This window comes from Diabrotica undecimpunctata, chromosome 6, assembly GCF_040954645.1.
Source record: "Diabrotica undecimpunctata isolate CICGRU chromosome 6, icDiaUnde3, whole genome shotgun sequence".
NCBI classification, from domain to species: Eukaryota; Metazoa; Arthropoda; class Insecta; order Coleoptera; family Chrysomelidae; genus Diabrotica; species Diabrotica undecimpunctata.
In genome coordinates, this window is record NC_092808.1 from 31,288,469 (window position 1) to 31,306,059 (window position 17,591).

The following is a 17,591-nucleotide window of genomic DNA, read 5'->3' on the forward strand; positions in this document are numbered from 1 at the left end:
ATTATTATAATCAAAAGGCAGTTTGGATGGATCGTGTAATTTTTAAACAGTGGTTTTTCCAAAAATTTATACCTCAAGTTAGAGCTTATCTACAAGAAAATAATCTTCCAGCAAAGGCTGTACTGTTACTGAACAATGCGCCATCGCATCCTGATGTAGAGCAACTAAAGTCAGCAGATGGGAACATATTTGTAGCATATTTTCCTCCGAATGTATCATCTATTGCCCAGCCAATGGACCAAAATGGTATCGAGGCCATGAAAAGGCTTTACAGGAAAGACCTTATGCTTCAACTGTTGGGAGAATGTGATATTCTGGGATTTTGGAAACGCTTAAATTTAAAAGAGGCAATTTATGCTGTAGCTCGGGCTTGGAGTGAAGTGAAAACGGATCATATTAAAAAATCATTTTATAAAATAATGACCTTAGAAGATATGGAAGATGAAGACGGTAATCACGTAAATGAAGGTGAGCTATCGGTCGAAAACATAGCATCTATAGCCTCACAAATCAAAGGTTTGGAAGAAACGAACAATAACGAAATACAGGAATGGATAGAATGTGATCGCCAAGAAACAGGGTATCAGATTATGAATGACGATTATCTTACAGAAAGTTCTGACACAAGTAGTGATGATGAGAATTGTGCGGACAATGATTGCGTCATTAAGACAAGTCATCGGGAAGCAAGGGATGCAGTAAATGTACTTATTCAATATTTTAAAGAACAGCCTGGAGCTGATGACATTCATGTACTTCAGCTTAAAAACGAAGTTTTGTGTAGAAGAAACGAAGCTCAAAACCAAACCAAAATTAGTGATTTTTTTTAAATATGTAATGTTTATTCATAGCATATACATTATGTACAAATAATAATATGTATGTACTTTTATTTTTTGTTACATGTATGTTGTATGTATCACGTTTCTGCTCTTCGTTTGACACATGTATTTGTCTAAATAAATTATTAAAAAAATAAATTGAGGTCTTTGGATTATCCGTGTTTTCGATTATCCGGCAAAGGCTCGGTCCGGGCTGGCCCGGATAATCGAGGTTCTACTGTACTATGGATATACTAGTAAAACTAAGTACGCATTAACAGCGAATAAAGATGATTGGAAGAGGAAAAGTTGACGGATGTGTCGGAGAATTAGGTCTGGTTGAGAGGCATAAAAGATGGATATCTGCCAAACAAAAAAATTGATAATTATTGACAAAATATTAAAATTAATCGATAGTAGATTGTAAAACTGGAGGACACCTGCAGATATAAACATCATATAGTAAAAAATCAGATCGACTATATATTAATAAAAAGATTAAATTAAATTACAATTAAATTTATTTTCTTCTAAAAGAAAAGTCGAAGTAAAGATGGCACAAAACAAATATAAACAGTCCGAAATAAAACTGAATTGCCGGGGGAAATAAGACACGATTTTTGTGGGAAAATAGAATATTTCAATTGAATATTAGATACACTTCAGCAGAGTATCAATATGTCGAAGAATTTCATTTTTTTATTTAATAGAAAAATTGGTTTTTTCTATTTAGTAAAAAAGAATTAACTTAAAAAAATTAAATTTGTTAAAAAATTAAATTACAAATATTAACTCTCTAACCAAAGTACTTATTTTTTGTCTTAAATTTTTTACAAAAACCACATTGCCCACATAGGTAATTATGTTTTCAACAGCATATTAGTAATAATTAAAAAAAAATTGTAATGACTTACGTCTTCTTTATACGTTACTTCTTTTGCGTATATATAACATAACCTTAATACAAAATTTCAATTATAAAAACAAAATTATTCTTGTAAACTTATAACTGGAACGAATTTTAGTAGGTAACCTTTTACTTCATTCTTATAAATACGTGCACTTACATTAACTTTAGTTTTCCTCGTTTTTTTACGTTTTTCGATATCCATTATGCACTGAAATATTTAGATAAAAACTCACAACTAGGTTAGTACTGATCTACGGTCAAAAACAGCGATATTTTAATACAAAATTCGTATTAATAATATATGTGCAAAGGTCAGGGATACTTGTTGCTAAAGAACATGACTGACTTAAGGTAACGAAAAATCTCGATAATTTCAATGTTAAAAATAATAAAAACAACATTATCTAAATCTCAACTGATAACATTTAAACATTGATTCATATTTGCAATATAATTTGTTTAAATTTGATTTTAAAGCGCTGAGAATATAGCAGGTCATTTAAAAGCAAATTACAATGCCATTCGCTGACAAAAGTAATGTATGACAACCAAAATCGGTCACATTTCAATGTGTCTAAAAATAAAGCATATGTAGATAATATTTTATACAATTCAGAAAGAAATTAGGGAGACGTTGGCAAAAGGATATAAATAATGTTATGCTCTGGAAAGAGTTAGGCAATCATTATTACCTATTTAGAAATTTCAAATCCCTTCAGTTGGCAGTACTTATGTTCTGCGCGAATTCGATGTTGGAAAATGTGACGCGGATTTATACTTTTGGTCGAAACTTCCCAAATGTGAGGACACATCGGCGGATACCCAATTGATGTGAACTATATAGGATTTAGTTTAGGTTTTTTCAGATTTTAGTTCAGTTGGAGTACATTATTTTTGGGTTTTTGTTTGGAATTATGGTTTTGGATTGGATTCCATATTAATTGGGCCCGGTAGGTGGATTTTGAAATAAGTACTTATATGCAGCCATTTTAGAATATCCACTTATACATCTTTATAATGATTTATTGTCACATTTTCTTCCTTTTTAATTAGGAAATATTTTATATTTTATAAAGATATTGAGAATAAACTATTCTCTAGTAATAATTATTTCGATTTACGATTCAGAAAATCATATAATTATTCCAATTGACCTAAAGTCGTAGCAAATTTCATATTTAGTCAGCATCAACCCAATTTCTTGTGCTAACTTGTTATCACTTTTCTACCAGTTTAAAAACCTTGGTTTGTTTTCTCTTCCCTTTTTTCCTACATAACGAGAATGGAAATTAATAGGAGTTATTTTTTTTAGTCGGTTTCTCATAAATAAATAAAAAAAGAGATCACATTCACCAGAAGTCACCTAGGGACAAATTCCGGAATAAAGTTGGGGCTGTTTTTTTAAACATCATGTCGTCCAAGGATTGGTCTTTATTTCATCTAAGTAGGAGTTCTACGATCTAAGCCTCCAGGTATAACCAGAACTGACAAGAAAAGCTTCATAATTTTTTTTATTAATTCGTTTTTGTGTGTTTTGATAATTTTGTGAATACACCTTTATGAAAACACTAGTTTAACATAGACTAATTTTACTTTGTATTTGTAAATATTATTAAAATTAAGTAGAGATTAAATTGGGTTGTACATACTATATGTTTTATTAGTACCTTTTTTTGCTTTCAGATATTGAACAACCCTTACAACACTATAATATACTTTGGAAAGTATCGGTTGATACTGTCCTGGCGCTTATACATTCATTAGAACAAATTTCTGACTACAATATTCATATTCGCATCAATTTATACATTTTTATTTATTTTCCACATTTATTCCCATTTAAGTGTCTCTGTTAGGGCATGCAAATCAGCCGAATTCTTCTTTGAATACCAAGTGGTCGTTCTCTGACATAGCCTACTAGCCAACCTTCAATTTTGTTACATTTCTATATTACTACTTTGTTATATTTACACATTTTTAATTACATTGTTCCATTCCATTACCTTTATAGTTTCCATTTCTTGTTACATTGGCGCTCGTTCAAAGTACCACACACCCACACCTTTTGTTATAAACACTGAATTGAATTAACGTTTCTCAAATTGAGTTTTACAGAACCTTTTGTATCTTCTTACATATGTAAACAGGTATTTTCTACTATGAAACTACAAAAACAGCGTTAGAAACCAATTGACTGATGACCATTTAGTCACTACTGCGAATTAGTTCATCACAGTTTCTATTAGATTATAAACTTTAGTCAGAGTTTCATCTGTCACAAATGCCTTCATACTTTTCTAAAAAATCTATTGATGAATCATTGTTACACAATTATATTCTATTTCTAATAAATTAACTCTGTAAGTGTAAGCTGCATAAAGACCAACTTATCCGGATCAGTAAGTTCCAATCGATGGGTGACCAGAAAGACGAAAACTGCAGGAAAATCGCTGTAAACGCAATGGTGAAATAGCGGTTGTTCAAAGTTCGGATTAGGTACCAAGATGTGAAGCTAAGGAGATACTTAATTACTACTGTACTAAATTCATTGACTACAATGTGGACTTCTGGTACAGGTGCAATTTTTATTAACCTTTTTAAGGTTTAAGTAATTGTTGAAGCGAGAACTTGACCCCAAAATAAATTTTACAGACATAGATATGCAATGTGACCCTATCACTTACTTTTAAACACTATGAGTTTAAAAACTTTGGTTTGTTTTTTCTCTTCCCTTTTTTACTACATAACGAGAACGGAAATTTAGTCGATTTCCACCAAATAAATAAAAGAACAGATCACATTCAGCAGGAGTCACCTGGGAAATAATTCTGGATTTAAGTTGTGGCTGTTTTCATTTCCTCCAATGATTTCATTTATTTCCTCTTAATAGGAGTTTCCAGGTTTAACCGAAACCGACGGGTAAAATTCTACCCCCTTTTTTTATTAATTAGTTGAACATTTTTGTGAGTTTTGATAATTGTATGTATACACCTTTTCAATTATATTAGTTATTTCATTTTGTCTTTTTGTTTAATGGTAGAATTAAACGGACATTTGTTCAACAAATTAGGACGGCGATATTGCTACCATTTAGAGCGTACTAAGTCTTGTAATTACTTCCAATCCGAAGGACCACCCACTGGCGTGTAAAATAAGAACACAAGCAGTTCAAACAATACACTAACAATAACTAAGTTAATATCTAGCTAAAGTTTTAGCGCAAGTTCTTTATTGAAATAGCCCCGATCACTGTCTATACACTGGTCCACGACACACTACAAACACAAGACTGATACAGATTAAATATTACTACTAACTATCACTTCAAATAAGAACGTTTTCTTATATATGAATAAACTTGATAACTAATGAGCGTTCAGCTTTTAAATCTAAGCTATGTAACGATAATGATTACGCGATAGTCTAAAAACTCTTAAACCAAAAATGCGTCGAATTATATCGAATTCGAAACTAAAAACTAACTAATATGCGAGCGACCAGCTAAGCTGGGGTACAATATTATACTGACTTAAAATTCCGATTTTCAATACCTGACTATTGCAAAGGTTTCTCGAGCGGCGGGGGACAACTTCGATATTTCTATACAGAGGTAGGTAAAAACCGACCTTTTGAATTCTTGTCTAACAGAGAAATTTTTGGAATTGTTCGGAGAAAGTTAATCTACGGGTAAACATATCTTTTAAATACATTTTCGACTTTCATGAGAATTTACCTAGGTAGAAGTTAAGAATTGTAAGTTAATTGCTACCAGTGGCGTAGCGACACTTGGATACATTTCTTACAGAAATTTATCCAGTTTAATAATAAATTTATGTATCAGGGGATGGTAATATCCCATTATCTCTCACCTGCCAGGTAATTGTATACACAATTCACCGTAGAGAGTTCTATATTGTTTTTTTTTGTTTTAAAATATTAATATACTTGGAATTTAGGCCGTCAGGGTATTCTTTGAATAGCATGTAATAAAAAGGTACACTTTTGAACATAATTCAAAATTATTCAAATTTCAAAGGCATACTATGCCTAGGGTTAACTTTTTCTTAGTCGAAAATTTTTGTTAGCGATTTTTTTATTAAAAAAATTCGTACGCCACTGAATTTAAAGCGGCTTCAAATAGCTATAACAAAAATTTCATTAAAACATATTTATTAAGTGACTAGTTACGACTAAGTAACGTCAGAATTAGACTCGTAACAAGGAGTTGCCTATTATATCAGAACGACTTTATTACAAAATCCACAAGGAAAATAAATTCCTGCAGCTGGCTGTATACCATGTATCACAAAAAGAGGTTTAAATCTTTGTACGTAAGTATATTTAAAAAACCCTTAAAAGGGCTACATAAAAAAACACAAACGTTTTCGGAATAATAATTCCATCATCAGGTTAAAAAGCAGGTTAACATGCCTGAGCCACCAAAATACTGGTATATATAACTGGTAGTTACCAGCTGATGTCCGTTTGAAGAGGTTTACCCTCCGGACGCTGGTACTCACGTGAGGCATGGTTATATGTCGCCTGAAGTTAAATCTAATAAAATATTAAACATCACTCACTTTTAAACAACAACATGTACATCTTTTGGTAGGTAACTTTAATTTTTTGTAAAGGGTTGTACCCTAATATTTTGGTGGCTCATGCATGTTAACCTGCTTTTTAACCTGATGATGGAATTATTATTCCGAAAACGTTTGTGTTTATTGATGTAGCCCTTTTAAGGGTTTTTTAAATATACCTACATACAAAGATTTAAACCTCTTTTTGACTTTATTACCTCGGGCGAAATTTTTTCCTAACTTGTACATGAAGTTTCCCAGCTCCCTAATTCATGGCATATATTTCAGATATTTTAGTTGAGGATTGAGTGGTATCTGATGAGCAAGCATTGTTAATAACATTAAAATAAACAGAAAAGTAATTCAGTAAAAAAAGTAATTAAAAAAAAAGAGAGTGGCACTTGGGGAGTGCTGACAGAGTGAATACTTCTTCCAATTTCCCTACTGAAATATTCTCAATATTTTTTGTAATAATAATACACATTTAAATTCTTTAATATTTAAAAAATCTTAATTTTTTTTTTATAAAAATTTTAGTAATTTTCAAAATGTGTTAAATATAATTTATTCATCATAAACATTTTCATTACTATCTTGTATTTATGCTTAATTATTTCATTTTGATTATCATTATATTTTAAAAAGAATTATGAATAATTTTATTTAATTGTGTTTGGTTTTATATTTTTTATATAATTTTATTTTATTTAATTTTATTTAATTTTGTTTAATTTTATTTAATTTTTATAATTTTTTATATTTTTTTTATAATTATTTATAATTTTATTTATTTACATTAATTTCATACAAATATTTTAAAATAAAAATTAGCCAAATCGATCCAGTCGTACTCGACTGATTATAAAAAATATATTATATAAAATTAATATGTATTAAGGTCCTATTGTTGTATAATATGTATATTAAGGTATTACACCCGTCTCGATTTTTCGAGTCACGCTAAATAGGATTTCTAGCCCGTGCAAAACATCATACCGAGCGATAAGAAGTATTCATTTAAAAATATTTAAACCAATCTAGAAAAATTCATCAAAAATTGTCAAAACAGTAAATAATATCAAGATGCAATATTATTAAAAACTGTCATCATGCAACAGTAACCTTGAAATTAAAATCAATAGACATAACAACTTGTACTGAAATATGTACATACCTGTTTCGTTTTTTCCGTACTCCTTAAATTAATTTGTTCATTTAAGTTAAACGATTTAGGAATGGCCTCCTGAGCTTCCGTAGATTCCATCGGAGGTTTTGTACTTTCAGGTTTGGTTTGGTCTGTCAGACTCTGAACTAACCTACAATGAAGAAGTGTTTTAAAAATAAATGTAAACACAATAATTTGGATAAGATAATACAGTTTCCTTGATCGTGTCTGATAAGAAGTCATTTAACCCAGTTTTTTGTAGGAGGAATGATTTCGCACATTTTTGGCGGAGGTGTTATGTGAAGTATTGAAAATATAATCAAATACGCTTAAGGTTAAACTTAAGGTCATTATTTTAAAAGCTCTACTAGTAGGTTTTTAAAAACAAACACAAGGGCAGATTATATAAAATAAGTCAATTATAATCCTATTTAAGATTAGACCAGCTTTATTATAATCGATGACAATCGTAAGTCTTACATTCTATCCAGAGTAGGAATGACTTCTCTTAATGTTTTTATACATAATCTTCGTAAAGAATCACTCAGATTCTTCTTTGGTTTTAAAAGGTGGATATATTTTTATTAGTGAAAATACTAAAATTACTAGAAAGGCTCCAAAGACTTTTCGAAAGTCTAAACGGAGAGGATATCCTAGAAAAATAGAGACAGTCTTATATTTCGCTTATCCACAAAAAGGGTACAAAAACCGACCCAAAGAACTACAAGAGCATAGCGGTATAATACCAACGATGGGAAGAATTTACTCTAGAATTTTGCAGAAATTTCTCGATGAAGACACTATAAATCAACAATCGGATAATACTAAACATTGCATTGAAAAAAAAGTACATCGGAATAGAGAAACACATGTAGCTTTAATAGATCTTGAAAAAGTATGTACCCATGTATGACAGTGTATCTTACACAAAAGCTGAAAATTAGTCCCATTTTGATTAAAAAATGATTATTAATATATATGTTTGATGAATGAATGTGATATCAATGAATCAAATATGATATATTTGATTAATTTAAAGTTTTATGTTAGTTTAGATTTAAAATCCTAACGCCATCTAATTAATTATTAATTACATATTAATATAATTAATAAATAATATTATTAATATTTTTAAGGTACGATTTAATACAAAATAATTTAAAGTTTTATGTTAGTTTAGATTTAAAATTCTAGCGTTACCTAGGAAAGAAATCTAAACAGATAAACTGACAGATAAAATAAATTAAAATTATCTGACATATAAAATATTTATTTTCCAAATAAAGCACTGAATTAAAAGTTATCTGGAAAATAAATTGTGTTTATTGTAGTTCGTTATTATGCTGTAGGTAATTGCGAAATCCAAAATAGATCCTAAATATTGTTTTTTAGTGTAAGTTAGAGACATGGATACTAAAAGATTTAATGAAATCGGAGAGTGTGATCAGTATGATGTTTAATGTTTATAAACTTAGTGCGGGAATATAATATTTGATGCAGAATTGAAGATTTTAATTTTGGTAATGATAAAGACTTTTTTAAAAGGTTAAGATTAAGTAAACCGACAGTGATATATATTCTGAGAAAATATTGTAAATAGTTGTTAATAAATGATTATAAAAGAAGGTGTATACATATTTTCATTTACTTAGTTTAGGGATTCAATATTTTCAACCTTTTTCAAAATAAAAAATATGCAAAAATATGGGCAAATATTGTAAGCCTTGAAACCGGTAAACCAAAATTTACCAACTTTATTAACTAAAAACTACTGAAGTAAGTGAGTATTGACTCATTTCCCATATACTAGTATTATGGACTCACATTGGCAACCTTATCATCACTTTTTTGGAAATTTAGTTTTTAAATTCAAGAAAGAGCTCAGATAGAAACGATTTTAAAGTACTTTTCTTTAATTGATTTATTTAAAAATAAATAATAGTCATTCTAATTTCTATTACACAGGGAATATCAACAACAACTTTACAGCTTACGGTATATAAAAACCCAGGAAGGAGAATTTGCTTGTAAAAGTGGTAATTAAAACGGACGTCATCTACAAGTTTCCAGTTTGCCAGGGGTGTTTTTTTTTGTGGAAATGTGTAAAAAAGCAGGAAAACTGCTTGGTTGGGTTTTTCTTTTTTAATTAAAAACTTTATGGATTTTTTTGTTAAATTAACTGAAAGAACAGTACAATAAAATGGCTATTTTGATAAAAATGAAATCAAGCATTTAACGACCAAACTGTTGTTTGCATAATATTGTCATATATTGGAAAATTTTGGTGTTTGTGATTTTGAGTTCATTAGTAAATAGAAGGACGGAGTGAAGTGTTAAGGTCCGAAATATATTTACAAATACTGTTTACATTTATTCTGCTCTTTTATTCAATTAAAAACATATGTATGTAGTTTGTAATACTAGGTGGATTAAATTAATTAATAGAGCAAATTTCAAATTGTATTCATAAAAAAAACTAAAAACATGTAAGCCTTCAATCAATAATTCTTCTTTTGGTGTCTATTCGTTTCGAATATAGGCGATCATTCTGGCTATAATTATTTTATTAACTGATGCTTTAAATAGATTAGTTGTTGTTATGGAGAACCATTTCCTCAGGTTTTTTAACCATGATATTCTTCTTCTCCCAATCATAGGTAGGTAAACTGTTTTACTCGGTCCACTGGTGTATTCTTGATAAGCAGTTGGACGTCTCGTAATTTTATTTTTGCTGATGACCATATATTTAGTTTTTGATATGTTTACTTGCAGTTCAAATCTTTCACTTACTTCATTTACTTTGTTTATTAATTGCTGTAAACTGTTAAACTGACTGCAAAAATAACGATGTCATCTGCATAGCGGATGTTGTTTAGGCGTTCTCCATTTAAAACGATTCCATGTTCGCAATTTTCCAAGGCTTCACTAAATATTTCCTCTGAATACAGGTTGAATAATATAGGTGAAAGTATACATCCTTGTCTAACGCCTCGCAGAGTCAATCTCTTCAATCAATGAAATACTAATTTAAGTAACAATCCAAGTTACCACCTTCAGGTTGGTCAATTTTTCTTCTTCTATTGCGCTATCCATTGCGAATAGGGAGCATTATATTAGCGACCTGTCTCAGAATGTCCACCTATCCTTGAAAAACAAGTTTTTTTTTGCATAGGCATTTGCCATTCAGCCAGTCACAACTTTTTTAAGTTCTTCCCAAAGGAAAGAAAAGAAAATAATTATCACAATATATTTATTATTGGTTATTTGGTTATCATGGAACAAACATGGTTACTCGCTTCTCATCTAGGGACCCATCAAGACATTAAATTAAAACACAAACTAGACAGGGTCACGGATAGTAGGTTTAAAACAAATGGGATAAAACAAAGGTTAATATTTTTTGGACTGAGCTTACAAATTGAGGTTACTTTTCGAAATAAATTCTGTTAAGTAGTTATATACATTTTTGTTATTTAATGACAAAAGGTAAAAAATGTTATAGGGTGGAAGGATTTTATGTTTGATTAAATTTTTTATTAAGTTGTACATATTTTGTACATTCAAAAAAAATGTGGTTTAAATCTGCTTCTTTTTGACAAACTTCGCATAAATTGGAATTTAAAATTTTAAGTTTTGCCAGATGAGCCGGATAACATGCGTGTCCTGATTTCATTCTGATAATAGATGTATTGTATCTACGTGGAACAGAGTAATTTTTAAACCAAAATTCACTCGGGATTGAGGGTTGTATGAGTGCATATTGTGATTTAGAGTGTTGACTGTATTCATGATATTCTTGTTTCCACTGATTGTTTATAATATTCTTGATTGTTACAAATAAATCTGGGATGCAGAGCTTATAATCTGTTTTCGCACCAGAATCAATGGCTTTCTTAGCTAATATATATCTACATACTCATTATGCTCAAGCCCTATGTGAGCTTTAATCCACAAAAATCTAACTGTTCTTTATTCCTGATGTAATTCAAAAATAATTTTTTTGATTAGAAGGATGTAAATATTTGTGCTTTTGCTAGGAAAAGATATAGTCTCAATGGCTATAAGAACCGACAAAGAATCAGATGCAATTATTGCGGAGTTGTCATTGGAATTCTTAAAATACTTTAATGCTTTATAAATTGCTATAGCTTCAGCAGTAAAAATTGAAAAATTATGAAAAACAAGTTGCTTAAGGTTATATTTGTTGTCTCATCAGCCACTAAGGTATTACAACTTTCTGTTTCTGTTTTCTGATTGGTGATTTATCTCTTGCTATTTTGACGACACGGGTCTCACCCATTCTGCTTATGTGGTTATTCCATTCTTTTTTTCTATTTAGTGTTCATTCGTTTATGCACTTTGCGTTCATTTTCTTCCGTCTTTACTTCTCTTTCGATAACTCAGCGTATTTCCAGTAATTCTTCTCAGTACTCTCATCTCTGCCGTTTCCAGTAGCCTTTGTGTTGTAGCTGTCGGGTTATGTTTCTGAGGCATATGTCATTATTGGTCTTACACTGGCTCTATAAACTCTTGACTTCATCTTAGTGTTAATGTGTCTGTTTCGCCATATAGTGGTATCCTGCCAGTCTATTTGCTTTTTGTACTTGATCTCTCACTTACTTGTCCAGGTCTCCATAACAAGGTCTCACATTAGTAATGTGATCTGTCCAATATAATCGGAGAATTGGTCGATACGGTTATAACCAAATTTCAAAGGTAGATGGCATAAGTAGCTGTTTGAAGACATATATTTGAAGTAAGATTTTGTGAAAAACTGTTGATTTCGAACGAAATTCATTCTTGTGTTTTTCTAGAAGTTCTCATATGGTGACTGTCCACGATCCAAGATCCTTCCAACATAGTTATTGCCCGAAATTATCTATAAAAACCATACCAATACTACTCCAAGAAAATACTCTCCTATTTAAATTAGTTTCTGATATCATATATCTATCACACAAGATGCCATTAACCCTTAAGCTCCTGGCGTTACATATATGTAACGCAGAAACCGCTAAAATCATCAGCCTGAAATTCGGAAAGTGATTCTAATGTTAACTAGATGGCGATGCATGACTTTGAATTTACTTGTTTATTAGTTTTCAGCGTTTGGTTCAAGGATTTGACCTAACCCGTTTATTTACTTGAGTGGTTGGTGCGACGGTGTTTATATTTTCGGTAAAAATGGATCTCAAGTTTGAGTAGGTATATTTTTACTATTTTTTTGTTATTATATTTTGTTTAAGTGTTTTCAATTGAGCATAATAATGTTGTCTAATTATATCTTTCCTTATTGATAATGTCTTTCCTTATTGATATATAAATCTTTCGAAATTGTATCCTGGTTTTGTAAATTATGCCTTTTATTTTGGTGTTACATATATGTAACGCTAGGAACATATGGGAGCAAAAATACGAACTTTTAGAATTGTAACGTATTTTTTGTTCCAGAAAAAGGTTTTCTCTTCAAGAAGCGCTGGAGATGATTGATGCCTATGAATCTTTAGACGTTGATGCTATACATACTGAACTCCCAGAATTTAATGTGCTTACAGACGAGGAGTCTGGTGATGAGGAAGATTATGATTTGAATAGGTTGTCCGGGAGAATTCTTAGGGCACCTGTTGAACTTGTTTTACGAAATAGTGAAAGAGATTCCGAAATATATAATGATATCGACGAGGCTGGGCCTTCCAGATCATCAGCAAAGTTAAAAAACAAGTGAAAGAAAAGATGAAGTTTTCCTGGACCAATGGTGATTTGATAAGTCAAAACGCAGCTTTTCATTCCTAATTTTTCATATTAACAAACCTTTCCCCAGTTGAAGTTTTTAAAAACTTCTGGGAAGAAAATATAATTTCACATATTACAGATGAGACTAGAAAGTATGCTCTTTTTAAAAACGCCCAAGATCCAAATATCACTAGAGAAGAGGTAAAGTGTGCTCTTGCTATTCTAATTTTGAGTGGATACAACCACAAGCCAGCTAGAAAGCACTACTGGGACTCAAAACGTGACATGGGCAATGATTTCGTGAAAAATTCAATGAGAAAAAATAGGTTCGAACAAGTGATGCAGTTTTTGCATTTTGCCGACAACAGTAAACCAGATGAAAACGACAAAGCCTGGAAAATCCGCCCTTTTATAAATATGCTAAAAAATAAATTTTTACATTTTGTGCCAGAATCACAAATCAATTATGATGAGAGTATAGTAAAATACTTTGGTAGGCACAGTTGTAAACAGTTTATAAGAGGAAAACCCATACGTTTTGGGTACAAAATGTGGTCATTGAACACTAAGGCAGGATATCTCACAAACTTTGATTTATATCAAGGCAAAAATCCCAATAGTACGGTCAATGATGAAGTGTTGTATGGAAAGGCGACTGCTCGTTTTGGGTACAAAATGTGGTCATTGAACACTAAGGCAGGATATCTAATAAACTTTGATTTATATCAAGGCAAAAATCCCAATAGTACGGACAATGATGAAGTGTTGTATGGAAAGGCGACTGCTCCGTTAGTGTCAATGTTGAAGGAGCTCCCCGAGGGTACAAAAAATCTTTCCTATAAATTGAACGCCGACAACTTATTTACAAGTCCATTGTTATTTTTCAATATGAGAGAACAAGGTATGTGGTGTACTGGAACTATCAGAGATAATCGTTTGCCGCAAGATATTCCATTGCCAGACAAAAAAGCATTGAAAAAACATTCAGGAGGCGATTTTTTCTCTATATTAGATCGCCAAAATGGAATCATTTTCGTTCGTTAGCTTGACAACAATATTGTTACAGTTGCTTCAACCTGCTATGGAGTTGCTCCCATAAATAATGTGAAACGGTTTTCTCAGTCTGAGAAAAAAATTGTCCCGGTGGCACGTTCACATTTGATTCGAAAATATAATTCGTCAATGGGAGGAACTGACCTTATGGACCAAAATGTAGCTAGATACCGAGTAGTAATTCGCTCTAAAAAATGATGGTGGTGTCTATTTGCATGAATGTTGGACATAACTATTCGAAATGCTTGGTACCTTTATAACAGATCCCATGATCCTATTCCACAACTAGAATTTCGAAGGTATCTAGTAACATCGTATCTTACGAAATATAGTACCGAACCAAAAGGTGCAGGCAGGCCATCTTCGTCCAAAGTAGCCAGCATAAGACATGACAAGATTGATAATCTCCTGACCTATATTCCCGATAAAAAGAGGAGACCTTGTGCATGTGAGGGCTGCAGTTCGCATGTACGTACCATGTGTTGCAAGTGCAATGTGGGATTATGCATCGAGTGCAACATAGACTTTCAGCTAAAATAATTTGATTATGTTTTTTCATCTAGTTTTGTATTATTTGTTTGTTATTTTTAAATTTATAATAAGGAATATTTTAAATATTTTTGGTCCTATACCTTCCTAGCGTTACATATATGTAACGGCAATTTTCTAAGAAATCAAAAATAATTAAGAAAAAAAGTGTATGAATTTTGTTTTAAAACCTTCTCCCATATACATCGAAATTAAAAAAATAAAACTTTTTAAACAAATTAAAAAATCTACGAGGACCCTGAGATAAAATTACTGGGTTTTAACCTCTCCCTGCCATTTATACAATTAATTAATAAAATTTTGTACAAATCATTAGATTGAGTTACAGAGGTTTAAATGTCAAAAATAAATAAGTATGCAGATTTTTGAACTTTAGGAAAACCATTTCTCATAAAATAAACAAATTTCACATCAAACACAATATTTAAAAAAAAGCCATTTTAACAGGAAAATACGAAAGTCTATGTCGCTTTTACTGTATGTGAATTATCGTTGAAAACCATGTTGTCTTTAAAATAAACCTGTAATTAAAAAAAATTACCGAATGCTTACTTTTGTTAATCATCTCTTGTTGCTTTAAATCTCCAAACTAACGGTGCAGATTAATTTATGATGACATTACTATAATGGCAGCTATCAAAATAATTTGAAAAAATAACGTTAAAACATGTCATTCAATGTAGTTAACATGTTTACCACCAAGTGATAAACAACACGTAATACGTTCAGTATCTTCAAAAACATAGAAAACTACAATGCACAAATACTGCTAAATGATCATTTATCTTGACCTTACAAATTAACCCATGATATGCGAATAACGTCATGAGAGTATCAACAATAATTGGATATCAGGTAACGCATGTGACTAGAATGAATAAATAAAATCGATTTATTACTTTTCAAGATTATTTGATACTAAGCCTCAATATAAATATACGTTCGATACCTCTAGAGGACACAAATCTATGCCTAATATATAGCCACTAACATGAAAAATCACCCAAAGCAGAACTTAAGATATTCGAACTTTAAACTCAACAGATGCAGGTAGCGAACAAAAACTAGTACTAGCAAGGATACGAATGAAAATAGTACCAAAATACCTTCGAGAGAAAATCCACTGAGAAAAAATTCAATGTGGAATCACTGTGGAATAACTATCAGATAAATGTACCACAGAAGGCTGTCACAGAAGATACAACTAAAAACGAACAAATAACATCGAATATATAAATGAGAACTGGAAAAAAATTAAAAATAATATTAAGGAAGCAGCAATCAAAGCTCTAGGAAAACGTATGGTCATAGTCACAAAAAAAATAAAACACCATGGTTTAGAAAAGAAATAAAACAGAAATGTAAAGAGAAACAAACCTAGCGCTAATTGATATAGACGAGGGAATACTTATAAATAAAGAACGACTGAACAATATAAGATACGCTGATGACACTGTATTTAAAAAAAAAACCGTAAGTAGTAGGTTAGGGCTTGATTTTAACATATAATTGCAAATTTAAACGAATAGTGGGAACACTCGGCAGAAATTAAGATACTTACCTACTTACTTACTTAGTCCTAAGCCTTTCTACCGTTAGGTGTAAGGCTTAGGACTTCTTAGGACTAAGAAATTAAGATAAATATCGAGAAAGCAAGATTAGCTTTCGTCTTCAAAATGACAAAAATCCTCAACAGTCATGACATAAAATTGGAAATTAAAGTTCGTTTACTAAAATGCTACGTATTCTGTTCTTCTATATGAAGTGGAGTCATGGGCCTTAACTGACGCATCACTGAAGAGACGTGAATCATTTGTAATGTGATGCTATAGAAGCATGTTGACCGAAATTATGAGATAAACCCAAACAGAAAATTTTGTTTATCTAGGTTGGAAGAAATCGCTAATCCGTTAACAAACGTGTGCAATTTAGTGTCAAAACACCCTCAAATAATTATTACTAAAGACGTAATATCTAAGACGTAAACTAAGGAAGATATTTGGACCAACCCAATGCAGCGATAGTTCGTGGAGAATTAAAATGAACCACGAGCTGGATGAACTAATGCAGAGCGCAGATATTGTCAGATTTGTAAAATCACAAAGACTAAACTGGCTTGGTCACCTAGAAAGAATGCCAGATAATCGAGCTGTAAAAGTAGTCCAGAGATGGAAGCCCCAAGGAAACAGAACAAGAGGAAGGCCCCGTAAAAGATGGATAGACGACGTAGAGAGGGATCTTAAAACCATGAACATCAGGCAGTGGCGAAGGAAAGTATCCGACAGGGCAGAATGGAAGAACATTGTTAAGCAGGCCAAGACTCACAAAGGGTTGTAGCGCCATTAGAAGAAGAAGAAGAAAGACGTAATATCTCAAGAAAGAAAAAAAAATCTTGATAAATAAAAGAAAGTATCTCTTAGAACAAGAATAGACAAAACGCAGAATATGAAGAGGTAGATAAAAAATATCAAAGGAAAATAAAATGAGGGCACATAATGAAAAATTGAAAAAGCAACAAAAAAAATATGATGTTTAAACTTAAACGGAGACTGGCTTAAGTCAATCTTTGTTACAATACCTAAAAAACACAATGCTAGAAAATGCTCAGAATATCGATTAATTGGCCTAATGATCCACAATATTAAAATTTTCCTAGGAATACTACAGAATTAGACTCAAATGTGAAGAAGATCTCGAAGAAACCCAATTTGGTTTTAGAAATGCTATGGTAACTAGGGAGACACTTTTTGCGCTAAATATCCTATAACAAAAATGCCGTG

At 31.2% G+C, this 17,591-nt stretch overlaps 1 protein-coding gene across 1 annotated transcript in view; it reads right to left on the bottom strand.

The window, feature by feature from the left end:
• Positions 1 to 17,591, bottom strand: part of PRAS40 (Proline-rich Akt substrate 40 kDa) — an 85,142-nt gene that overhangs the window by 21,615 nt on the left and 45,936 nt on the right. The window contains exon 5 of the mRNA XM_072534557.1: positions 7,486 to 7,627. Coding sequence (XP_072390658.1) covers positions 7,486 to 7,627 — 142 coding nt within the window. The remainder of the gene's footprint in view (positions 1 to 7,485; positions 7,628 to 17,591) is intronic.